The sequence below is a fragment of the Equus quagga genome, unplaced genomic scaffold, assembly GCF_021613505.1.
Source record: "Equus quagga isolate Etosha38 unplaced genomic scaffold, UCLA_HA_Equagga_1.0 73442_RagTag, whole genome shotgun sequence".
NCBI lineage: Eukaryota > Metazoa > Chordata > Mammalia > Perissodactyla > Equidae > Equus > Equus quagga.
This window is the reverse complement of record NW_025802777.1, coordinates 672,840-692,426: the sequence shown is the minus strand read 5'-3', so window position 1 is coordinate 692,426 and position 19,587 is coordinate 672,840. Positions and strand designations below refer to the sequence as shown.

Sequence of the window (19,587 nt, the reverse complement as noted above, 5' to 3'; positions counted from 1 at the left end):
TTAAAAACAAATTCATATGTAAGTTTACCCTCAAAATGAGTTTATTCGGAAATAGCACAAAGATTTGCAACTTGGGACGCACCTGCTGCAGGGAACCATAGGCAAACCCAGAGAACAAAGAAGGGGAGCTGCTTTTATAGAGAAAAGGGGGAGAGGGAGGGGCTGTTCTAAAGGGAAGTCCATTGAGGGTGAGGAGCAGCTCGCCAGGGCTGCAGCGTTTCTCATTGGCTGAGGTGCGGTGTTCTGATTGGCTGGGCTGTTGTTTGGTTGGGAGAGAAATCTTCCTTCAGTGTAAACTAGTTATACTTCTTGTCCGAGATGAACTCGCCTGTCTCTTCCTGTTTGGTGTACCTGACCGTGTGTGATGAGGGTGAGAGCTCCCGCTACAGGTCTTCCCGACTCCAGTTTACTTAGGGTTTCTTTTATTAATTTCCACACTATATGCAAGCTTTCCCAGTTGTCCCCATAAGGACTTTTATAGCTTTCTCTTTGATCCAGGATCCAATCAATATTTGTATATTGCATTCCTCCTCTTTTATGTAGTCATTCCTTCATTCACGACGTTAACTCTGTGAAGAGTTCAGGACAGTTGTCATGCGGACTGTCCCAGGTCTGGGGTTGTGGCTGTTTCCTCGTGCACGTGGACGGCCATCCTTACGTCCTGACAGCGGCGGTACAGCTCCAAAGGCTGGACCAGGGTTGGGTAGAGGTGATGCTGCCGCGCAGGTGGGGGCGCCTGCCGGAAGCGGTATGCCTTACGGGGCGGGGACTGGTACTCATGCAATACCCTGGCCCTGACCACCTTTCTCTGGCCCTTGGGACGATTTCTGATAACCTTCGCCTGAATCAACGATTCACTGGGGGCAGCACAGGGCTTTCTCCAATTCTACTATTCCTTCTTCCTGTGCTCGCTGGCATTCTTTGGTAAAGAAGAGCCTTTTCCCAGCAATCGGGGTGCACTACAACCCCCTAAAAGTCGGCCATACGCTTAACGACCTCCCTTTAATAGTTACAAGCGTCCAGAATGAATGTCCGCTCAGACGAGCGCCAGGGGGTACGCTGTCATTGCACCTCCTGGCCACTGCGCGGCGGTGGCGTGCGGCTCGGGAGAGGCCAGCGCTGACCTGTGACGTCACGCCACGCGCCCGGCGTCGACCGGCTCTGCGGTGTTTCGTCACGCCGTGCGTCTAGGCTAAGCGGCGCGGTCGCGGGAGCCTGGGGGTCCCGGTGGCGGTCGCCATGGTTTCGCACGTGCAGCTCCCGCCCGAGATCCAGCTGGCGCAGCGCCTGGCGGGGAACGAGCAGGTGACCCGGGACCGGGCGGTGAAGAAGCTCCGGAAATACATCGTCGCCAGGACTCAGCGGGCCTCAGGTTGGCGCGGGGCTGACGGGCTGTGGGCGGGGGTCGCCTCGGGGGCCGAGCCGGGCTGGGCGGGGGGCGGAGGGCGGCCATGGGCGGCGGCAGCAGAGGCTAGGGGGTCCTGCAAACCGCGTGGAGCCTCCACGTGGCCGGGCGGTGCTTCCCACGGTCCCCGCCCCTGGAGCGCTCGGCCTTGCGCCCCCGCCCACACACCAGGCGGCTCTGCAGCTGCTCTGCAACATGCTCCACACCTCGCGGGACGGTGACCCCGTGTCCCTCTGCCTGGACACCCCATCCTCAGCCCCGTATTTCTTTTTCCCACCTCAGACCTCCCTCCCTCTGGGAACCAGTCCCCCTCTCAGACCGTATACACCGGTACCCCTGTTTGGGGCATCCTGTATTTTTTTCTCAGAGTGGCATTTGTCACTATTTGTAGTTTTCTCTTTATGTAACTATTGGGTTGTCAACTGAACTTCACTATAGTGTACGCTCTGCGAGGGCAGACAACATGCTTCCTGTTAACTGCTGTCTGTAACAGCGGTTCTCAAAGTGTGGAACCCTGCGCCCCCCCATCAGCTTCAGCATCACCATCCCCTGGACATTAATTAGAACTGCAAATTCCTGTGTTCCATCCCAGCCCTGCTGAATCAGAAACTGGCAATCTGTGTAGGGCCATCAATCTCTTTTTTAAGATGCCCTCCAGGTGATTTCCATACTAGAGTTAACGTCTGAGATCCAGGAGCACCGTGCCAGACACATAGTTAGGACCTCAGTAAATATTTCGAGTGATTTTGTATATCTGGCTCCCTTACTAGCCTGAATGAGTTAACTTTTTCTTTTAAAATTTGAGGTATAACAGAATGTGCACAAACCCCAAGTGTAATGCTAGATGAAGTCTCAGCATCAGATTCATTGGTGTCACCACCATCCAACTCGGGAAAATGATGACTCACTCAAGTTTGAATCTCCAAAAACGGAGTATGGGGCCTGATATCTGTAGATTGAAAGAATGGAATGGCAGTTGCCTGGGGGATTCCTTACAGCCACAGGCCCCACGGGTTCTGAGTTGGGAGGATGGCTTGAGTGGGGAGGGCCAGGTACCTTCCCAGTAGGAGGACTTTGGTCTGGCTCAGGTGGCCCCATTGCTCTGGCTTCATTCCTGGCACTGAAGGGTTGGCTTCACTTGGTCTGAGAGTTGCTGCTTTGGTGCAGGTGGTTTCACTCATGATGAGCTGCTGAAGGTGTGGAAGGGACTGTTTTACTGCATGTGGATGCAGGACAAGCCTCTCCTCCAGGTGAGTGGATGGGAAGGTGGTGGAAGAAGCTGGAGCAGTGGTGTCAGTGGGAGGACAGACGGGCATGTGGTTGACCCTCATTTTAGTAAAGCCAAAGATACTGGGCGAAGTTTTATAGCTTTGATGCTTTTTTTTTATGGTCAGAGGGCCTGGTCCTCTGGTTAGAGTGTGTTCTGCACTTGCTGAGTTGTGCGCCATGGCGACACAGGTGATGCTATTGTGGGTCCTGGCATGGGTGAAAGCCTGGGTTCTCTGTTCTGTGTTGTCAGAGATCACAGACTGAGCACTGAAATGATGGAAGTCAAGGGACCAAATCCAGGTCTTCTGAGACAAGGATTTCTCCGACTAGCCTTTTTATTTTGTCTCTTTAAAAAATAAACTTTAGGGGCCGGCCCCGTGGCTGAGTGGTTGAGTTCATGCACTCCAGCTTCGGCGGCCCAGGGTTTTTCCGATTCGGATCCTGGACACAGACATGGCACCCCTCATCAGGCCATGCTGAGGCAGCATCCCACATGCCACAACTAGAGTGACCCACAACTAAAAAATATACAACTATGTACTGGGGGGCTTTGGGGAGAAAAAGGAAAAATAAAATCTTGAAAAAAAAACTTTATTTTTTTAGGGCAGTTTTAGATTCACAGCAAAATTGAGAGGAAGGTGCAGAGCTCCCATGTGCCCCCCGCCCCACATGTGCACAGCCCCCCACTGTCAACGTCCCCCACCAGAGTGGGACAGTTGATGAACCAACATTGTCACATCATCATCACCCAGAGTCCATAGTTTCCATTAGGGTTCACCCTTGGTGTACATTCTGAGGGTTTAGATGAGCGTGTAATGTCTTGTCTCCACCATTGTGGCATCTCACCGAGGAGTTTCACTGCCCTAAAATGCTAGTGTTTCTAGAGCAGTGTTGCTCAGGGTGTGGACTGTCTGCTCTTCTTTAAAATCACCTGGGTAGGGAGGGTGCTTGTTTAACATGCAGATCCCTGTGCTGTGTTCCATGCCTGCTGAATGGGATCTCTCCAGGGGAGGGTCTGGAATCATCTCTTCAGCCAGTGCGCTAGGCGATGCTTGGTGCGGTGATGCAGGCGGACAGGGAGCAACTTACAGAGTCTGCCCAGCCCCCTCTTTTTGCTGGTCAGGTGCCTCCCTGCTCTCTGGCGCCCCCTCTTTTGACGGTCCACCTCCACTGCTTGGGGCTCGGCCTCTGTCCTGAGGGCTCTTACTGCCCTTGCGTGTTTCGAGGCTCTGGGCCCTGGCTGTAGGAGAGGCCTTTCACAATAGGGGTGAACTTGCAGACCTCAAGCTGCTGGGCTGAACGAGCCAGTGGAAGCCAGTTCTCACGATGAGGGCGTGGACAGTTGAGTGCGTTTGTCTTTCTGCTGTTGCATGTTGTTGTAAGAGCACATTTCTCCAGGGACTGAGGGAGTTTTTACTGTTTCCTGCACAGGAGGAACTAGGAAGGACCATTTCCCAGCTCATCCATGCTTTTCAGAGTGCAGAGGCACGTGAGTATCCTCGCCTTGGGCCAGAATCGCAGCGAGTCAGCTGCCAGACGCAGGTTTGTGTTCTGAGAGCGAGAGCGGTCCCCGTTCTGGCTGGCTTCTGCTGGTACTTATGTGTAAAACACTGTTCTGAGTGTCCAGCGCGTGTTAACTCAGTTACCCAAAATAGGCTCAGCTCAGGAAGCTCAAGGGCTGGAATCTTAGGTTTTAAAATTGGAACGGAAAGCTGGTGTGGTGTTACCAAGCTGTTTGACCGAATCCCACCTGCTGCTTGTGAAGTTCCTGCAGTGCGCTTTCCTAACCCTTCCCTTTTTGTCCTCACCAGGGTCAGGAGTTCTCACCCGTGCTGCCTGCCTGTTGGAGTCACTTGGGAGTCTTTAGAATCCTGGTGTCCAGACCCTGGTCCAGTTAGATCAGGCCCTGGGGCTGGGGCCTGGGCACCAGCATTTTCCACCTCCCTGTGCTGCTCCAGGAACAGCCGAGGCTGGGCAGCGTCTCTGGCATAGACCACGAGGACCGATGCTATGTGGGAGGGGTGTATTCACTTATACCTAAGTAGGCAGAGTAGTCAAAATTAGGGGCTGTGCAAACAGTTGCAGTAACTGCTCTCCTGGTTTGGGAGAGTCTAACTCATTTGAGTGGTAGTGGAGGAGATCCATTCTCCATGACTGCTACCTTCTAAGAACTTACGGAGGAGTTTGTTTCTATGCTCAGCAAAAGGCCAAGTACAAAGTGTTCGCCTTGAATGAGTGACACTTGAGCATAGTGACACTTGAATGAATTAGTGGAGCCAGGCCTGTCCATTACTGCACCATCTGACGAACCTTTGCTGTTGGAGAAGCCTGTAACAGGAGATAGGAGACGCCCCGTTTGTGTCCCGAGGTCAAGGTGTGGGCAGGTGGTTCCTCCGAGGCCTCTCTCCTTGGCTTGTAGATGCCGTCTTCTCCCTGTGTCCTCACATGGTCATCTTTCTGTTCATGTCTGTGTCCTAGTACCCCCTTTTGAGGGCGCTAGTCACGTTGGGTTAGGGCCCATACAATGACCTTATCTTGTCTTCATTACCTCTGTGAAGACCCTCTCTCTAGATAGAGTCACATTCCAAGGGACTAGGGGTCAGGACTTCAACATATGCATTTGGGGGACAGAGTTCAGCCCAGAGCTCTCTGCATCTGGCATACTCGTTATCAGCAGGGTTTTGTGCTTGATTGGGTTGGTGGACCTCGTGGGGCGTCATGACATGAGGTCAGGTAGGTCCTCAGCCTGGAGAAGCACTGGCCCGAGCCCCTCCTGCCGGTGGCTCTGCCTGTTCTTTAGAGGATGTGGCTGCTGCTTGGGGCAGTCGCTGGGCTTTGCTTCTCTCTCTGAGGTTCCTCAGCCTCATTTCGAAGCCAGATCCATAGCACCACTTCTCAGCTCAGCAGACTCTGGGGCTGAGAACCCACAGGTTGGTGGCACAGGACGTCCTGACCAGCTTTCCTCACATTCTCTCACTCCACTTCCCAAAGTGGTTTCCTTGTTCCTCTCTGAGTCTCTTTTGGCCTCCTTACTCCTCCAGAGCACCTGTTCCTTCGGACGTTCTGGCAAACCATTAATCGTGAGTGGACGGGCATAGACAGACTGCGCCTGGACAAGTACTACCTGGTGAGGACGCTGTGCACTCTCCTGCTGGGGCCCCCTGCGGAGCCTGCATGGTGGGCGTGGGGAGCAGGTCTGAGCACCCGGCACCCGGTCCTTGCTCCCCTGCAGGGCCGGCGGGGCAGGCCAGGACACGGCAGAGAGGTCTGGCCCCTGAGCCTTCCCCACCCTGGCGGTGCAGAGGGTCAAGGCTTCACAGTGTGGAGACCCTGAGCACTGTGACCTGGAAGCCTGGTGGCGTGACGGGAGCCCAGACCTTGCTTGGGGTGTGTGTGTGCGCAGGATTCCACGGTATTGGCCCTGTCTCTGAGGGGTGGTGGGTGGGCAAAGACTTCAGTCCTTAAAACACCACACAAAGCAGTTCAGAGGAGGAGGGATAGACTTGCCCTTCCAGGGAGAGTCGGTGGTGAAGCCGTTGCTTCCCTGTGGAGGAAGCCGCGCGGGCTCGTGCCCTGGACAGAGACCCTCGGGTCCGCTGGTGGGGTCCTGGCCTCTGACGGTGTTTTCTTCTGGGCGAGGACAATTAATATAATTGTCATATGCAGAATCCCCTTTTTCCTTCTTTCTGACACTGCGTTCCTGTGAATTCAGGTTGCTGATCTGCCCTCAGAAATGTGGAGAAGACTGGGTTTTCCAGACTCAGTGTCTTGCTGCCCCCCCTCGTCCCCATTGAACCACAGTCTTCTTACTGTGATGGTGTTCACTGGGACTTGGGACGGTCCTCAGATGAAGGGACAGTGTTGCTGTCTGAGAGCTGGTGACCTGATGGGGACAAGGGGCTGGGCCTCACTAAAGGCAGGAGCCCTTGGGGCTGCGGTTACTCGAGATCTGCCGCTTTGGCTCAGCCCCAGGTTAGACTTGGGCCAGCGTTATGTGGACACTGTGTGATGTCACATGTCATTAAAGTGAGGACTGGCTGGCGCTCAAGAGGGAAGGAAGTCAGATGCTGAAGCATGGGGCAGGCAGGGGGCCAGGGCCAGGCTTTGCACTTTCACAAAGTACAAGTTTACAGGAGGGGAGGTCTTACTGTTAGCACGCAGTTTCCAGGGTGCAGTTGCTGGGCCCTCTGATGGGATGGGTTCTCTTGCTTTTTGAGACCCATTTCGATGTCCCCCTGTGTGACCACGTCTGGCAGCACTGCCTGCTATGAGGGCCCACCCTCTTGACAGCACTGCAGGCAGGGAGTGATGTAAGGTGTGCCTCTAGCGTCCCTGGAGAAGGGCGTCCTGCCTCCTGTGTGTGCTCTGTACCTGTCCTCTGTGGCCTTTTACCACGACCAGATCCCTCTGTGGGCGTTCTGGGTTCGTATCTGGAAGGTACGAAAACCGGGCCAGAGATGCCATGAGCCATTGTAAAGGGGAAGTAGGGGAATGGGGCAGAGAGCGTGAACTCTTTCTGTGTTGGGGAAGCGGTCCCTGGGCGAGCTCAGAGGGACATTCTCAGTCTCAGGCGTGGGGTTTTCTGAGAGGGCTCTCTCCCATGAGGGGACACCTGTGCTTTGGTCCCTGTTCTCGCTCCTGAGGCAGGGGCCCTTCCGGTTCAGCTCTCCTTTCTGGTGCTGCAGTTGCTGCCGGGCTGTTTCCACTGTGAGCCTGACTTCCTGGCGCTCTGGGATAGTGGGGGCATCTCAGCCCCAGGGCAGTGGCACATTCTCAGAGCCTAGGGTCCCGAGGGCTTGGTGTCCTGTTCACCAACAGCTCTGGAGAGCCTGCTGTGCATTTAGGGGCACACAGGTGACCAAGGGGTAGAGGGGAGGTCTAGGTTGTGCCCCCACTCACGGGTCTCCTTTTGTGCCACAGCTCATGCGGATGGTCCTGAATGAGTCCTTGACGGCCCTGAAAATGCGAGGATGGGAAGAGAGGTAGGTCCTCACGGTGCGCCCTGAGGGCGGCCTGCTGCTCGCGGGCGATCCGGGTCCCTGTCATAGGGCCGCCGGGGTCACCTGCTTCTCTTAGTTGTTAGTCGTAAAGAGACATCGCCTTTACGTCGCAGGGTGAACGGTGGTACTGAAAACGAAGGCGTTTCCACAGCTGGGGTTTGCTCTTGTGTTCGTGGGAGTGTTTGGGAACCGTCTTGGTGCTGAGTTCTTACTGTGGTCAGAATGGAGTCCTCGCCTTAGAAGAAACGCACAGCTAAGGAGTGTTTTTTGTAAAACACAGTATATTCAGTTATCTTGTCAGAGGTAATTGCTCCCAGTTCTAGACATATTTAATTCATCCAGACTTCTCAGTTTTGACGGTCGTGCTTGTGGTGGGGTGGTCTGTGTCCCCCCAGACTGTAAGGGGCCTGCGGTTCCTCAGGCTTCCGCCGCGTGGAGCTGCGGTGGGGGGATTCTGCCACTGCAGGTGGGGCTGGGTGGGCTCTGCTGGGCCTTAGCTCCTCCCCCACCCCTCCTGCAGACCACGGGGACCAAGCAGGGGCGGGGAGGGGCTCCTGCCGCCATGAGCTGCTGCATGAAGCTCTGCGGCCAAGTCACGGGCAGTCCGAGATCCACAACTCACAGTGCGTTCCTCAGTGTTCACTTTTAAAGTTTTTAAAGTTAATTTAAAAGTTTAGTTCTTTATAAATTTTTTGTAGTTACGAATGAGGCGTGCTTAGTTTAGAGAATTCAGCAAGCTTTTATAAAATGTTAAAAAGCAATTTTAACTCCAACAGATACTTACTTTTAAAGTATTGTTTTCTGTGTGTGGTACAAAAGTGGCATCGTGTCAAACGTGATGTTTTTATTCTATTTTACTGACAATGCATCAGAAACACTCCCATGTCAGTGTGTTGTTGCTGTGTGGTTTTGGGTAGGGGGTAGGGTGAGAGAAACTGAGAAACAATAAACTTTGAATTGATTTATAACTTAAAAGTGTACATTAAAGGAGTTGATTTCAAGTGTATGGATACTAAAACTAGTACCTGACGTGAAAGTAGAGAGTGGGGCCCACAGCCCTGTTACTGTGGAACTTGGTTATCGTCTGGATAGCAGAGTTAACAAATTCTTGCCCCGGTCCACTTTTCTTCCCCCATATGAACAAGATCAGCAGGAGTTGGGGTATAGTTACCTGAATTTTTCTGAGTTTAGAATTACTGTGGGGGACTTTATGTTTGGGGCACAAGGGCCTCTGGTTGTGATTTGCATCCTAAGTTCCCGTGAGGCCCTGAGGCCCCAAGGCCCCGAGCCTCACCCGTTTCAGGACAGGTCTGTGGGTTACCCGGTGGGTACCCGTGACTGAAGCAGAATTAAATGTTAAAGGGACGATTTTATTTTGGTTAACTTTCTTTTGATTTATTATTGCAAAAGTAGTTCTGTTGTCACTGTCACTAGTAATTCAATGCAAAGGTCATCTTGAAGAAGCTGGCAAGCTCCCGTTGCTCTGAGTAACCAGTGGGACTAGTTTGGTCCACTCTTCTAGCTTTTCTCCATTCTTACACCATGTTAACTAGTTTGTTTTCCTGGTAAATGTCTGTCAGTGTTACTGTTACCCCGGGAGGCGGTCTCCTGCACCTGATCTGGCCTCGGCTCCTTTTTCCTGAGCCACAGACAGCATCCCTTTTCCTTTCCGGAATCGGTGACTCCACAGTGTTGCCGTGCATCAGCGTCGTCCAGGGAGATTCTAAGAGAATGCATGATTTAGAGTCAGGTGTAGGGATCTGCGTATTATCCAGCACCCAGGAGTCTCAGGTGCATCCAGACCACTGAAGGCTGGTCTCTGGAACTCTCTGACCTTGGAACTGTGGGCCCCTGAGACCACTGGAACAGCATGCTGGGGAGAGCTCTGTTGTGACGTGTCACGGCCTGCGTACTCAGTGCAGCAGAACCAGGAAGTAAGCCCCTCCCCTTCTCTGGCCTCCCTCTGCTTGCTTTGCATTTGCTCTGTCCTGGCGTCCTTCCAGAGCAGTTCCCAGCGAGGACAGCAGAGAGACGGGAGACTGGAGTTAGCACCCTGTGGCACCAGGCCTTCCCCCTGCCCTGCGGTTGTGAGGAAAGAAGGGGAGCCTGTGTGAAGGTTTATACACCTTTCACCTTGTAGCTCAGACTCAGTCATGACGTATGTGCTGGTGCTGGTCGCATAGATCAGTTATAGCAAGAGTTCTTTGTGCTGGAGTGGACCCAGATTGTTGAGGCTTCGCCTGTGTGGATGTGAGTGCTGGGGTGTGGAAGACGGGACGCCTGCCTGTGATGGCGTTCCCCTCGAAGCTCCCCACTTAGGTAGAGGGGACACCACCGCCTCGTTGCCTGATGTGGCTGCCTGCTGATTTGCCTGTTTCTTTCTCAGACAGACTGAGCAGCTGCTGGAGCTGCTGACGACTGAGATCCTGCACCCTGACAGCCAGGCTCCCAATGGGGTGAAGAGCCACTTCCTGGAGATCTTCCTGGAGGAGCTGACCAAAGTGGGCGCCGATGAGGTGAGGTCGGCTCGGGTGTGGGCAGCGGCCGGGTGGTGACTGGGTGTTTATGAACGAGGAGCTGAAGTGGCCCCACCTCCTTCCCTGTAGCTGACGGCCGAGCAGAACCTGAGGTTCATTGACCCCTTCTGCAGAATCGCTGCCCGGACTGAGGAGTAAGTGGCTGGTGCCCTCCTGTCTGCCTCTTTTTCACCGGGTTCTTCAGGGTGACTGCCTTTGGGACATCGCTGTTCCCTTTTGGGAAGAGAGGAAGACTTGTGTACAAGTGACAGGGTCACTGGGGGACCATTGGATAGTGGGTGGGGACAGAGGGGCACAAGGAGTCAGCTTCTTCCCTTGAGTGTCCAGCCTGACGGGCCTGCCTCCCTGCCTGCTGCACCTTCAGACCTCTGGTTTTGCATAACATCACTCGAGGCATCTTCGAAACGATCGTGGAACAGGCCCCGTTTGCCATCGAAGACCTGATGAAGGAATTGGAGGAAGAGGAAGATGATGAGATGTCAGAGGGCAACGAGGAGATGTCGGCAGGCAAGGAGCGGGAGCGGGGACAGGATGTGCCATCCAAGAAGCCGTGGAAAGGTGAGGATCACACGCATCGGGATGTGACGGCACCCGTCCTGGTCTGAGCTGAGAGTGGCTCTCGCTGGGATCCCTGCATTCGCCTCCTGTCGGCCTCATTGTTTCTGCCCTCGTCCCCAAAGTCCACTGTCAGCCTGGCAGCCAGGGTGACCTTTAACAACAAGCATACGTGTCACTCACTCTCCCAGCCCTGGGTCTGTGGCCCCCGGTGTTCTCACAACGCCCTCTTGACTCCCCCAGGCTCCTCTCTGATCCTCTGCTCCTGCCTGGGCCTCTGCTGCCCTGCTCACCCCTCCGCACTGGTCTCTGCCCTCTGTCACTCTGGGCCCTGCCCCCACCACCCTGTGTAAAGTGCAGCCTCCCAGCCCCACCCCAAGTCCTTCCAGTGTCTGGCTTCCTGGCAAACATCACTGAAAGTTGTGTAAATCTCTTGTTTGTTGTTCCTGGCCCGAGGAGTCCCCCCACCATGGGATGTCAGCTCCATCAGGACAGGGAGCCCGGTTGACCATAGCTGCATCCCCAGTGTAGCCCTTGGCACAGAGGATCGCCCAGTAGTTGGGGTGGGTGAGTGAATGGATGAGTGGACAGGACATGCCATGGCTAACATCCCACTGAAGGGCTTGGTGGCAGGGCTTGTGCTGCTCGGGCAGCGATGCTGTCTGGTCTGGTCTCTTCTGGTCTTGATGCTAACGTGGGTCCTTGCTGGATGTCAGTTAGTCTCATGTGGCTGACTCCTCTGGGTGACCCGTGCACTGCTTATCGTGTCCTGTGGCTGCAGGGGGCATGTCATCCGCCAGCTTCAGGATTCTTCCTTGCCTCTGCTTTTTAAAAAATTGTGGTAAAATACACATAAAGTTTAGTCTGTTACCCATTTTTAAGTGTACAGCTCAGTGGCATTAAGTACATTCATGATGTGCAGCCGTCACCACCATCCATCTCTAGACCTTTCTGTCTTCCCAAACTGAAACTCTGTCTCCGTTGAACACTAACTCCCCATCCCTTCCCCCAGGCCCTGGCACCCACCACCTACTTTCTGTCTGTGTGAATATGATGCTTCTAGGAACCTCATATAAGTGGAATCATACAGTATTTGTCCTCTTGTGACTGGCTTATTTCACTCAGTACCGTGTTCTCCAGGTTCCTCCACGTCATAGTACGTGTCAGAATTTCACTCCTTTTTAAAGCTGAATCGTACACATTCCATCGTACGGATGGACCACGTTTCGTTTACCCATTCGTCCGTCAGTGGACACCTGCGTTGGTTCCGTGCTTTAGCTGTTGCAAGTAGCGCTGTGATGAACACGGCTGCACAGATGTCGCCTTGAGACTCTGCTTCCGGTTCCTTTGGATAAATACCCAGAATGGAACCGCTGGGTCACATGGTGGTTCTAGGTTTAATTTTTTGAGGAAACTCCGTACTGTTTTCCACAGCAGCTGTGCCATGTTACATTCCCACCCACCGTGCACAGGGGTTCCACATCCTCGCCAGTGCTTACTGTATTCTGCTTTTTTCGATGGTAGCCATCCCCATGGATGTGAGGTGGTGTCACTATAGTTGTGATTTGCATTTCCCTGATGATTAGTGGTGTTGAGCATCTTTTTGTGTGCTTCTGGCCATTGTATATCTTCTTTGGAAAAAGGTCTATTCAAGTCCTCTGCCCGTTTTTGGATCGGTTTGCTTTGTTCTTGAATTGTAGGAGTTCTCTGTATATTCTGGATATTAACCCGTTGTCAGGTATGTGAGTTACAAATATCTTCTCCTTTCTGTGGCTCCCTCTTACTCTGTTGATACTGTCTTTTGATGCCCCAAATTTAAAAATTTTCTTTAAGTCCAGTTTGTCTGTTTTTTCTTTCATTGCCTGTGCCTCTGCTGTCATGTCCAGGAATCATTGCCGAATCCAGTGTGATGAAGCTCTTGTCCTGTGTTTTTTCTGAGGGATTTATAGTTTGAGCTTCTACATTTAGTTGTTAGTCTATTGTGAGTTAGTTTTTGTGTATGCTGTGAGGTGAGGGTCCAGTTTCCTTCTTTGCACATGCAGATCCACTTTTCCCAGCACCATTAGTTGAAGGGACTGTCCTTTTCCCAGTGAGCAGTCCTGGTGCCCTTGTGGAAGGTCATCTGACGTAGATGTGAGGGCTAATTCTGCCCCTCTGGCTCTTTCGACCTTGCTGGCTGCTCTGAGGCTCTTGTTAGCCACACCTCCGTTCCCCAGCGTGGGACCCCAGCTGCCGGTGCATCTGACCTGTCCCCCCCTCTCCCTTCTCACTCCCAGTAGCCAGGTCATCCGGCACAGGCAGACCTGGGCGTCTCCTGGAGGGCCCACCTGTGCCGCCTTCGGCCCTGCTGTCCTCATTCTCTGCTGCACACACCTGCCCCTCATGTCCACCTATCGTCCAGAACCTGTCTTCTGTGGGCAGTGACATCAGAGCCCTGGATGCCTGCCCAGCGTCAGGTCCCTCACCTGAAACGTCATCTCCCGCGGTCCCTCGATCCAGGCCCACCCCATGCCGGGACTCGCTGCTCTTCCTCCTCACTCCTGGAACTTCCAGCGCTACAATTTGCTGCCTAAGATGCCCACTCATAATTCTCCTCTTTAAGGACTGGTCAGGCCCCACCCCTTCTGTGGCATCTCGCTTGTTTTCAGGCCTGCGGTGGCACCACTCCTGTTGATCTGAGACTGTCAGTGTCCCTCTCGTGCTGTGGGCTCTCCCCAGCCTACACTTGCGTGCTCTGCTGGGTCGTGGGCCCTGGCACACAGGGCTCTTGGTCCCCAGATGTTTGTATTGGGATCCTGCAACACTAGGTGTGTGTCTGAGTTCATGGGGCCCTTTCTGTTCTAGGCTCCATCCATGGGGCTGAACCTGATGTGGACGAGGAGCAGGGAGAAGATGACAAGGACAGCACTGGCCCTGTCCTCCAGGTGGGTCTGGGTTTGTGGGCTCACCTCTCAGCTGTGCCCTCTGCTGTCCGCTCCACTGCTGACTCTGGAAGCTGGAGGGGGAGGCATTTGAAGGGAGATGGCAGCCATCCAACTTAGACGTGGGGCAAGGCAGGTGCTCTGGAGCACGAGTCCTTGAAAACAGGCTCTGGGCTGGGAGACCGGGCTCAGGCAGGCGTGCGTGCTTCCTGATCTGGCTTCACCTCACGTTGGCCTCCCCACGTCTGCTCCTGGCCCGCCTCATGGGGTGGGGGCAAACGAGGGTCCCGCCCAGAGTCAGAGCTCAGGGGACAGGGTCTGTGCCTTCAGGAGATCGGAAATGTGGAATACTTACTGATGAGTTTTAAATACTAATTACTTGTTGAATTAAGATTTTTGGTATCTTGGGTTAAGTAAAATTTATCGAAATTGACCATCCTGGTTTCTTCCTGGTTGTTTTTGAGCAGTTCCCCGGGGCTGGAAGCTGCGGAGCTTGCCTTGGAGGCCCTGTCTCCGTCGGGCAGCAGTGCCCTGGCGCCTCTTTGCTGCCCTCGGCTTCTAGATAGTTGGCATTTGCTCAGGGCAGGGCGGGAGGATGTCGGGGCGTGTCCTTGTGATCTGAGTGGGAATCCACACACGGGCCAGGTGTGCTCTCTGCTCAGTTCATGTTCTGGGAACACCGGGAGGGGACTGACTCTGCCTCCACGGTGTCTCTTTATGAAACAGTTTGACTATGAGGCCGTTGCCAACAGACTGTTCGAAGTGGCCAGTCACCAGAGCACCCCTTCTCAGAACAGGAAGCGTCTCTACAAGGTGATCCGGAAGTAAGTGTGTCTCTGAAGGGGGCTGGCGTGCCTCCGCTGCCTGGGAGTTGCCATGTGCTTCATCAGCGCCGGGCGCCTTCACTTGGCCCCCTCCTTCTCAGGAGGCCTCAGCCCGGAGGGCGGGCAGTCCTCATCTTCGGAGCTCGGCGGGTGGGCTCCCCCAGGGCAGCCCTCATACAGGGGCTGCCTTCTCTGGGTGCACCCTCCTTCCTTCAGGAGCCGCAGCCGTGGTGGTGACCGTATCTCGTTCTTTCAGGTTGCAGCACCTGGCAGAAGGTGAGCATTTGGTCGCACACGGAGACGGCCCCCGAGTTGGAAGGCATCTCATCCTCTGGGGAGAGGATTGATCGTGTGTTCACCCTCATGGCGTGAATCATCTCTGTGCACAGAGCCGGTGGGGTTTCTATGGGAGAGAGGCGGGTTGAGGGACGCTGCAGCTCTCGTCGTAGTTCAGACCTGAGTGTGCGTGAGAATCCCCAGGAGGCTTGTGAAGCTCAGGGCTGGGCTCCAGGGGGATGGGGCCCGAGAATCTGCATTTCTGGTAAGTTCTGAGGCAGCGGATGCTGCTGGTCTGCTGTGCAGCCCACTCCACTGTTCAGAGTGTGGCTGATGGAACTGAGATGGCTTATTCTGAAAGGCAGTGTCCTTGATTGACGATTGAAGACATAAGCTTTTCCCCCTGTATTTCATTCTGAATAATTGTAAACATATGGCAAAGTGGATAGATTTTACAGTATGCAGAGGCCCTGCGTACCCACCACTTCAGTTCTGCCATCACCATTTTACTGTCCTTGTCTTATCATGGATCTGCTTATGGAGCCCGCCCTCCCTCTCTCGGACTGTAAATACTTCGTGCTTATCACAAACTAGAGTCCAGTGTTCTTTAGGTAAAATCTACATACAATGAAATGCATGGGTGTTGTGCACATCTGGGGGGTTTGACCCACACAGAGACTTGTGTAATTCAAACTCGTAAGGTACAGAATGTTACCGTTGCCTGGAAAGTTCTCTAGTGCCCCTTTCCAGCATGAGCATTTTTAAGAAATAGACTGTGATGTATTGTAAATGCTCCACGAATTGGCTCTTCCCGAAGCACTGACAGCACAGTTCTGCGCTGAGTGTGGCCGTGGCAGGTTAGAACACAGAGGTTGTGCAGCTGTTGCTTGTGGAGCTGTTGGAAGCCGTGAACACCCAAACGCAAAGCATCAGGCCTGCTCTCAGCCTCCTGGTTATCTACCTTGGTCCCTAGGCTTCTTCCCTGAGGATGAGGTCCCGGAAAAAGCCTACAGGAGTCTGCAGGGAGGGAGGCGGGAGAGAAAGGCCAAGAAGCGTTTGCCCAAGTCCAGGTTGCAGAACAAGACAGGTAGGACCAGTGGTGTCACCTGACAGGGAGGGGCTTGTTTACCTGCTTTCCATCTGCACCCGTGCTTATGCTCACTGGGACGCCTCTCCCTGAGGCTGGCCTCGAGGCATGAATCCCTCCTCCCATCCTGGCCCTCCCCACTGCCTGCAGCCCACATGTCCTGGAGATGGGGCGCTCTGGCCCAGGTACCCTGCAGCAGTAGGGGCTGCCTTGTGAAGCGTCAGGGCCTCAGGCTTCTTCTGGCTGGCCTGGAGGCTTTTGCCAGCTCCCTGTTCTCCTTATCTGCAGCCCTGGCCTGGGCGCCTCTCCCGGAGCCTTTTCCACCCCTGGACTGAGCCCGTCCACTGCTCCTCGCCTTCAGCATCCTCCAGAGCCCCGTCACCTTGCTGTGCTCTCTTTCTTGATTTCAGAGGCTTCCCTCCCTCTTCCTTCCTCTCCTCTGTCCCCCCACCTTGTCTACTGTACTAAAGGCTCCTGTGCTTCTGTCACACCCTGGGCCTGTGCCCACCACACAAGAGGGGCGTGGGGCTGCCTGCTGCAGTGGGGATGGGCTGCAGAGCCGGGCAGGGGCTGGGGGCACCCTCGCCTGCACGGGGATGCACAAGAGGGAGAGATGGTGCCCCCAGCCCCAGCTGAGAGCCCTCCCATGTTGTCCTGCACGTACTAAACCTCCCCACATCCGAGGATCTGTCCTTAGAAGGGTCTCTCGAGCCAGCCCTGCTCCAGCGCAGGCCACCACCCTCCACAGCGTTCCACACCTGGGCCCTGCAGCGGGCGCTGGGCTGGCTCACACATTGATGCCAGGTTGGCCCTGAGTGCCGTCTCATAGCTCCGTCGTGCACTGAGTTGAGTCAAAGCTCTGGGCCCTGCTTTGCGAGCCTGCCCCTTCTGACTAGCATCACCTGCCACTGCTCCTCTGTCACGCCTTTGCTGCCCACTTTTTCTTTCTCTTGATCTTGTCCTCACGCTGGTATTTCTGGCGTCCACCTTCCGGTCAGTCTGCCCGTTGTGGGGAGGCAGCATAGATTTCTCACCTGCCTGACACCCATGTTCTGTGTCAGGCACTTGTGTGTTCTGTGTGCTGCCCTGGAGTTGACACCTCGGTCAGAGAATCAGTGTGAAGGACCCCGGGCCCTCGCGGTGCCTTGCTCATACAGCCTTGCTGTTTCAGGGAAAGGTGGAAAGGAGGACCCGCCACCAGGCCTGAGCCCGGGATCTGAGAGGATGAGGCGGCGACGGGGCGTGGGGCCCAACCCCACTGCACACCAGGAGCAGCCTGGGGACCGTGGCAGGAGAGGGGCTCCCAGGAAGAAGCGGCGGCCCCAGGGAGGGGCCAGAGCGAAGGTGGCCAGCGGCCAGGAGCCAAAGACGCAGCAGTAGCAGACCCGGGAGAGCGGGAAGTGACGCCGCCAGGGCGGGTGGGCAGGGGTGCTCTCCCCGTGCTCCCCTCTGGGGCCGCTGAGTTGAAGCAGGGACACGGGCACTGGGCCATGTTCCCGAGACTGACGTGACTGCTCCCTGGCTCACTGTCGGGAAAGCGGCACTTAGTGCCCGTGTCCCAGAAACTGCTGCTGTGTGCTGACCTCGGCCAGGCCGGGACACCCCGAGACTTGACCTCTCCTGTCTACAGCCCTCCCTCGCAGAGGACTGGCCATGCGCTCTGCGGGGCGTCCAAAAGCACAGCGCTACCCCCATCTTACAGACGGAGTCCTGCCCCTGTGCATTTGTGCGGGGAGCTTTCTGGTGGTGTGTATTGACAGTGCCGGGTTCCCAAGTGGTGTTTCTACTTTATACCAGTTTTTGTTGCAGAAAATCTGTTTATATGTTTCTCAAACAAAATCTGGAAGAAGCTAGTGTTAGTAGTGGTTGTCTGGACGGGCTATTACTTCCCACTTTGCACACTTGGGCTTGGAGTTGGCGGTGAGCGCAGCGCTGCGGCAGCCCCATGGCTCGCGGCGGACATGTCTGGTACGGGGCTCAGCTCCTCGGCCTGCCCCTCGTCTTCCATGACTTGGAGGCAGAAGTGGATCTGACATCCCGCTGGGCAGACCCATGGGCCCCGCATACCTCCCTTTGGCTCCTTTATGTTTGGTTTCAGCCCTGCTGCTCGTCCCGGAGGGTCCAAGGCAGCCACAGGTTTGCTGGGCCCTGACCAGAGCACCGTGAGGGGGCTCGTTCCAGGGGTGTGTGCTGGGAGGAGCCCCTGGCCCCAGAATGCCAACTAGAAGGAAAAGAAAAACACGACTTAGTGCCTGTGGATGGCTTCCAGGCAGTGCGGCAGCCATGGTCTGGTCTGCCAGCCGGGCTACTGCCAGGCCACAGTGTGGGGGTGACGGGCCTGGCCTGGGGGGGCACCCACAGAGGCTGAGACTGAACCCTGGTCCCCAGAGCCCTGCTGCCTGTGACATGTCCCCCACCCAGGGGCAGTCAGCGCTCAGCGGACGCCCTTTCAGTCCTGATGGTGGGTGGAGAGGCTGGCTAGGGGAGCAGGGTTGGGCCCAGGGAGAAGGGGCAGCAGCACTCACCTCCTGGAGTTCACGGTTCCCTTTCCTAAAGCACCTTGAAGGTGGGCAGGGCTTGGTAAGGGGCCCTGTGCCCTGGCTGATGCTGCTGTCAGCACTGTGTGTGTGTGTGTTGGCGGGAGTATGCAGTATTTTTCTTGGAATTCTTTTGGTCAAAAAGTGAGGAAACCACGCTACTATAGAAATTTCTGAGGGGAAAAAAAGCAATCGTACCTGACAGCAGTTCTTTTTCTTTTTTTTTTTGGTGCGAAAGATTGTCACTGAGCTAACAGCTAACATCCGTGCCAGTCTTCCTTCATTTTGTATGTGGGACACCACCACAGCAGGGCCTGATGAGCAGTGTGTAGGTCCCTGTCCAGGGTCTAAACCCGCAAACCCCAGGCCACCTAAGTGGAGCTTGTGAACGTGACCACAGTGCCACCGAGCCAGCTCCCTGACTGCACTTCTTAACCAGAGCGCTTCCATGGCTGTGTCAGCGCTGGCTTTTTCTATTAACTGTTTCAGGCCTGTTCAGTAAACCTCTGTTGTCTTCAGAGCCCTCAGCTCACCAACCGCGGGTGCTCTCGACAGAACCTCGGTGCCCGCCGGCTGTTGACTGACTGGCAGTGTTCCTGCCGCGTCAGGAACCGTACTCCTTGGGCAAAATGGTGAAGCCCCGTGAGGAAACTGAACACACCGCCAACCACTGGCCCCCAGGAAAGCTTGTGTTCAAAATGTTTAAAAGTTGGCATTGTTTTTGTTTCCCCAGATGTTCTTTTTAAAACAGCTTTCTTGATATAGAAGTCACATCCCAGTTGATTCACCCACTTAACAGGTACAGGTCAGGAATTCTTAGTGTGTTTGGAGTTGTGTAACCATCACCACAGTCAATTTTAGAGCATTTTCACCCCAAGACACCTGGTGTACCTTGGGTGCACCTCCATCCCTGCCCCTGGCGGCCGCTAGTGGGCTTTCAGTCTTGACAGATTTCCTCATTGGGGACTTTCAAATAAATGGGATTGAGCAGTGTGTGGTCCTCCGTGTCTGGCTTCTTCCCTGAGCTGTCAGCGTTCTTCCATGTCGTCGCTTGGTCAGCATTTCCTTCCTCTTGGGGCTGACTCTGGATAAAGCACGCTTTGTCCCTTTGTCCACTGGACACTCCTCGCCTTGCGGTGGTTGTGGGTAACGCGAATGTACCCGCACCGGTGTCTG

The 19,587-nt window shown here is 54.9% G+C and overlaps 1 protein-coding gene across 2 annotated transcripts; it reads left to right on the top strand.

Moving 5' to 3' along the window:
- Positions 1-1,164: 1,164 nt before the first annotated feature.
- On the top strand, positions 1,165-17,727 carry LOC124234308 (ribosomal RNA processing protein 1 homolog A-like). 2 transcript variants are annotated; one of them, XM_046651617.1, is made up of 13 exons: positions 1,166-1,372; positions 2,573-2,655; positions 4,106-4,163; positions 5,716-5,801; positions 7,595-7,656; positions 10,061-10,190; positions 10,281-10,345; positions 10,576-10,769; positions 13,611-13,690; positions 14,414-14,511; positions 14,768-14,787; positions 15,761-15,874; positions 17,046-17,727. In XM_046651617.1, the coding sequence occupies exons 1-13, from the start codon at positions 1,240-1,242 to the stop codon at positions 17,252-17,254; spliced, it is 1,332 nt and encodes a 443-aa protein (XP_046507573.1). In that variant the 5' UTR covers positions 1,166-1,239; the 3' UTR covers positions 17,255-17,727. The 2 variants fall into 2 exon arrangements, with proteins under 2 accessions (XP_046507574.1, XP_046507573.1); XM_046651618.1 differs by lacking the exon at positions 15,761-15,874 and having other exon boundaries at positions 1,165-1,372.
- Positions 17,728-19,587: the final 1,860 nt, after the last annotated feature.

Excerpts from the sequence above, each read along its gene's own strand:
- LOC124234308 (XM_046651617.1), top strand. The coding sequence starts at position 1,240 with ATGGTTTCGCACGTGCAGCTCCCGCCCGAGATCCAGCTGGCGCAGCGC. Across the intron at positions 13,691-14,413 it reads GCACTGGCCCTGTCCTCCAG|TTTGACTATGAGGCCGTTGC; the intron begins GTGGGTCTGGGT and ends TTTATGAAACAG. Across the intron at positions 14,512-14,767 it reads CTCTACAAGGTGATCCGGAA|GTTGCAGCACCTGGCAGAAG; the intron begins GTAAGTGTGTCT and ends TCGTTCTTTCAG.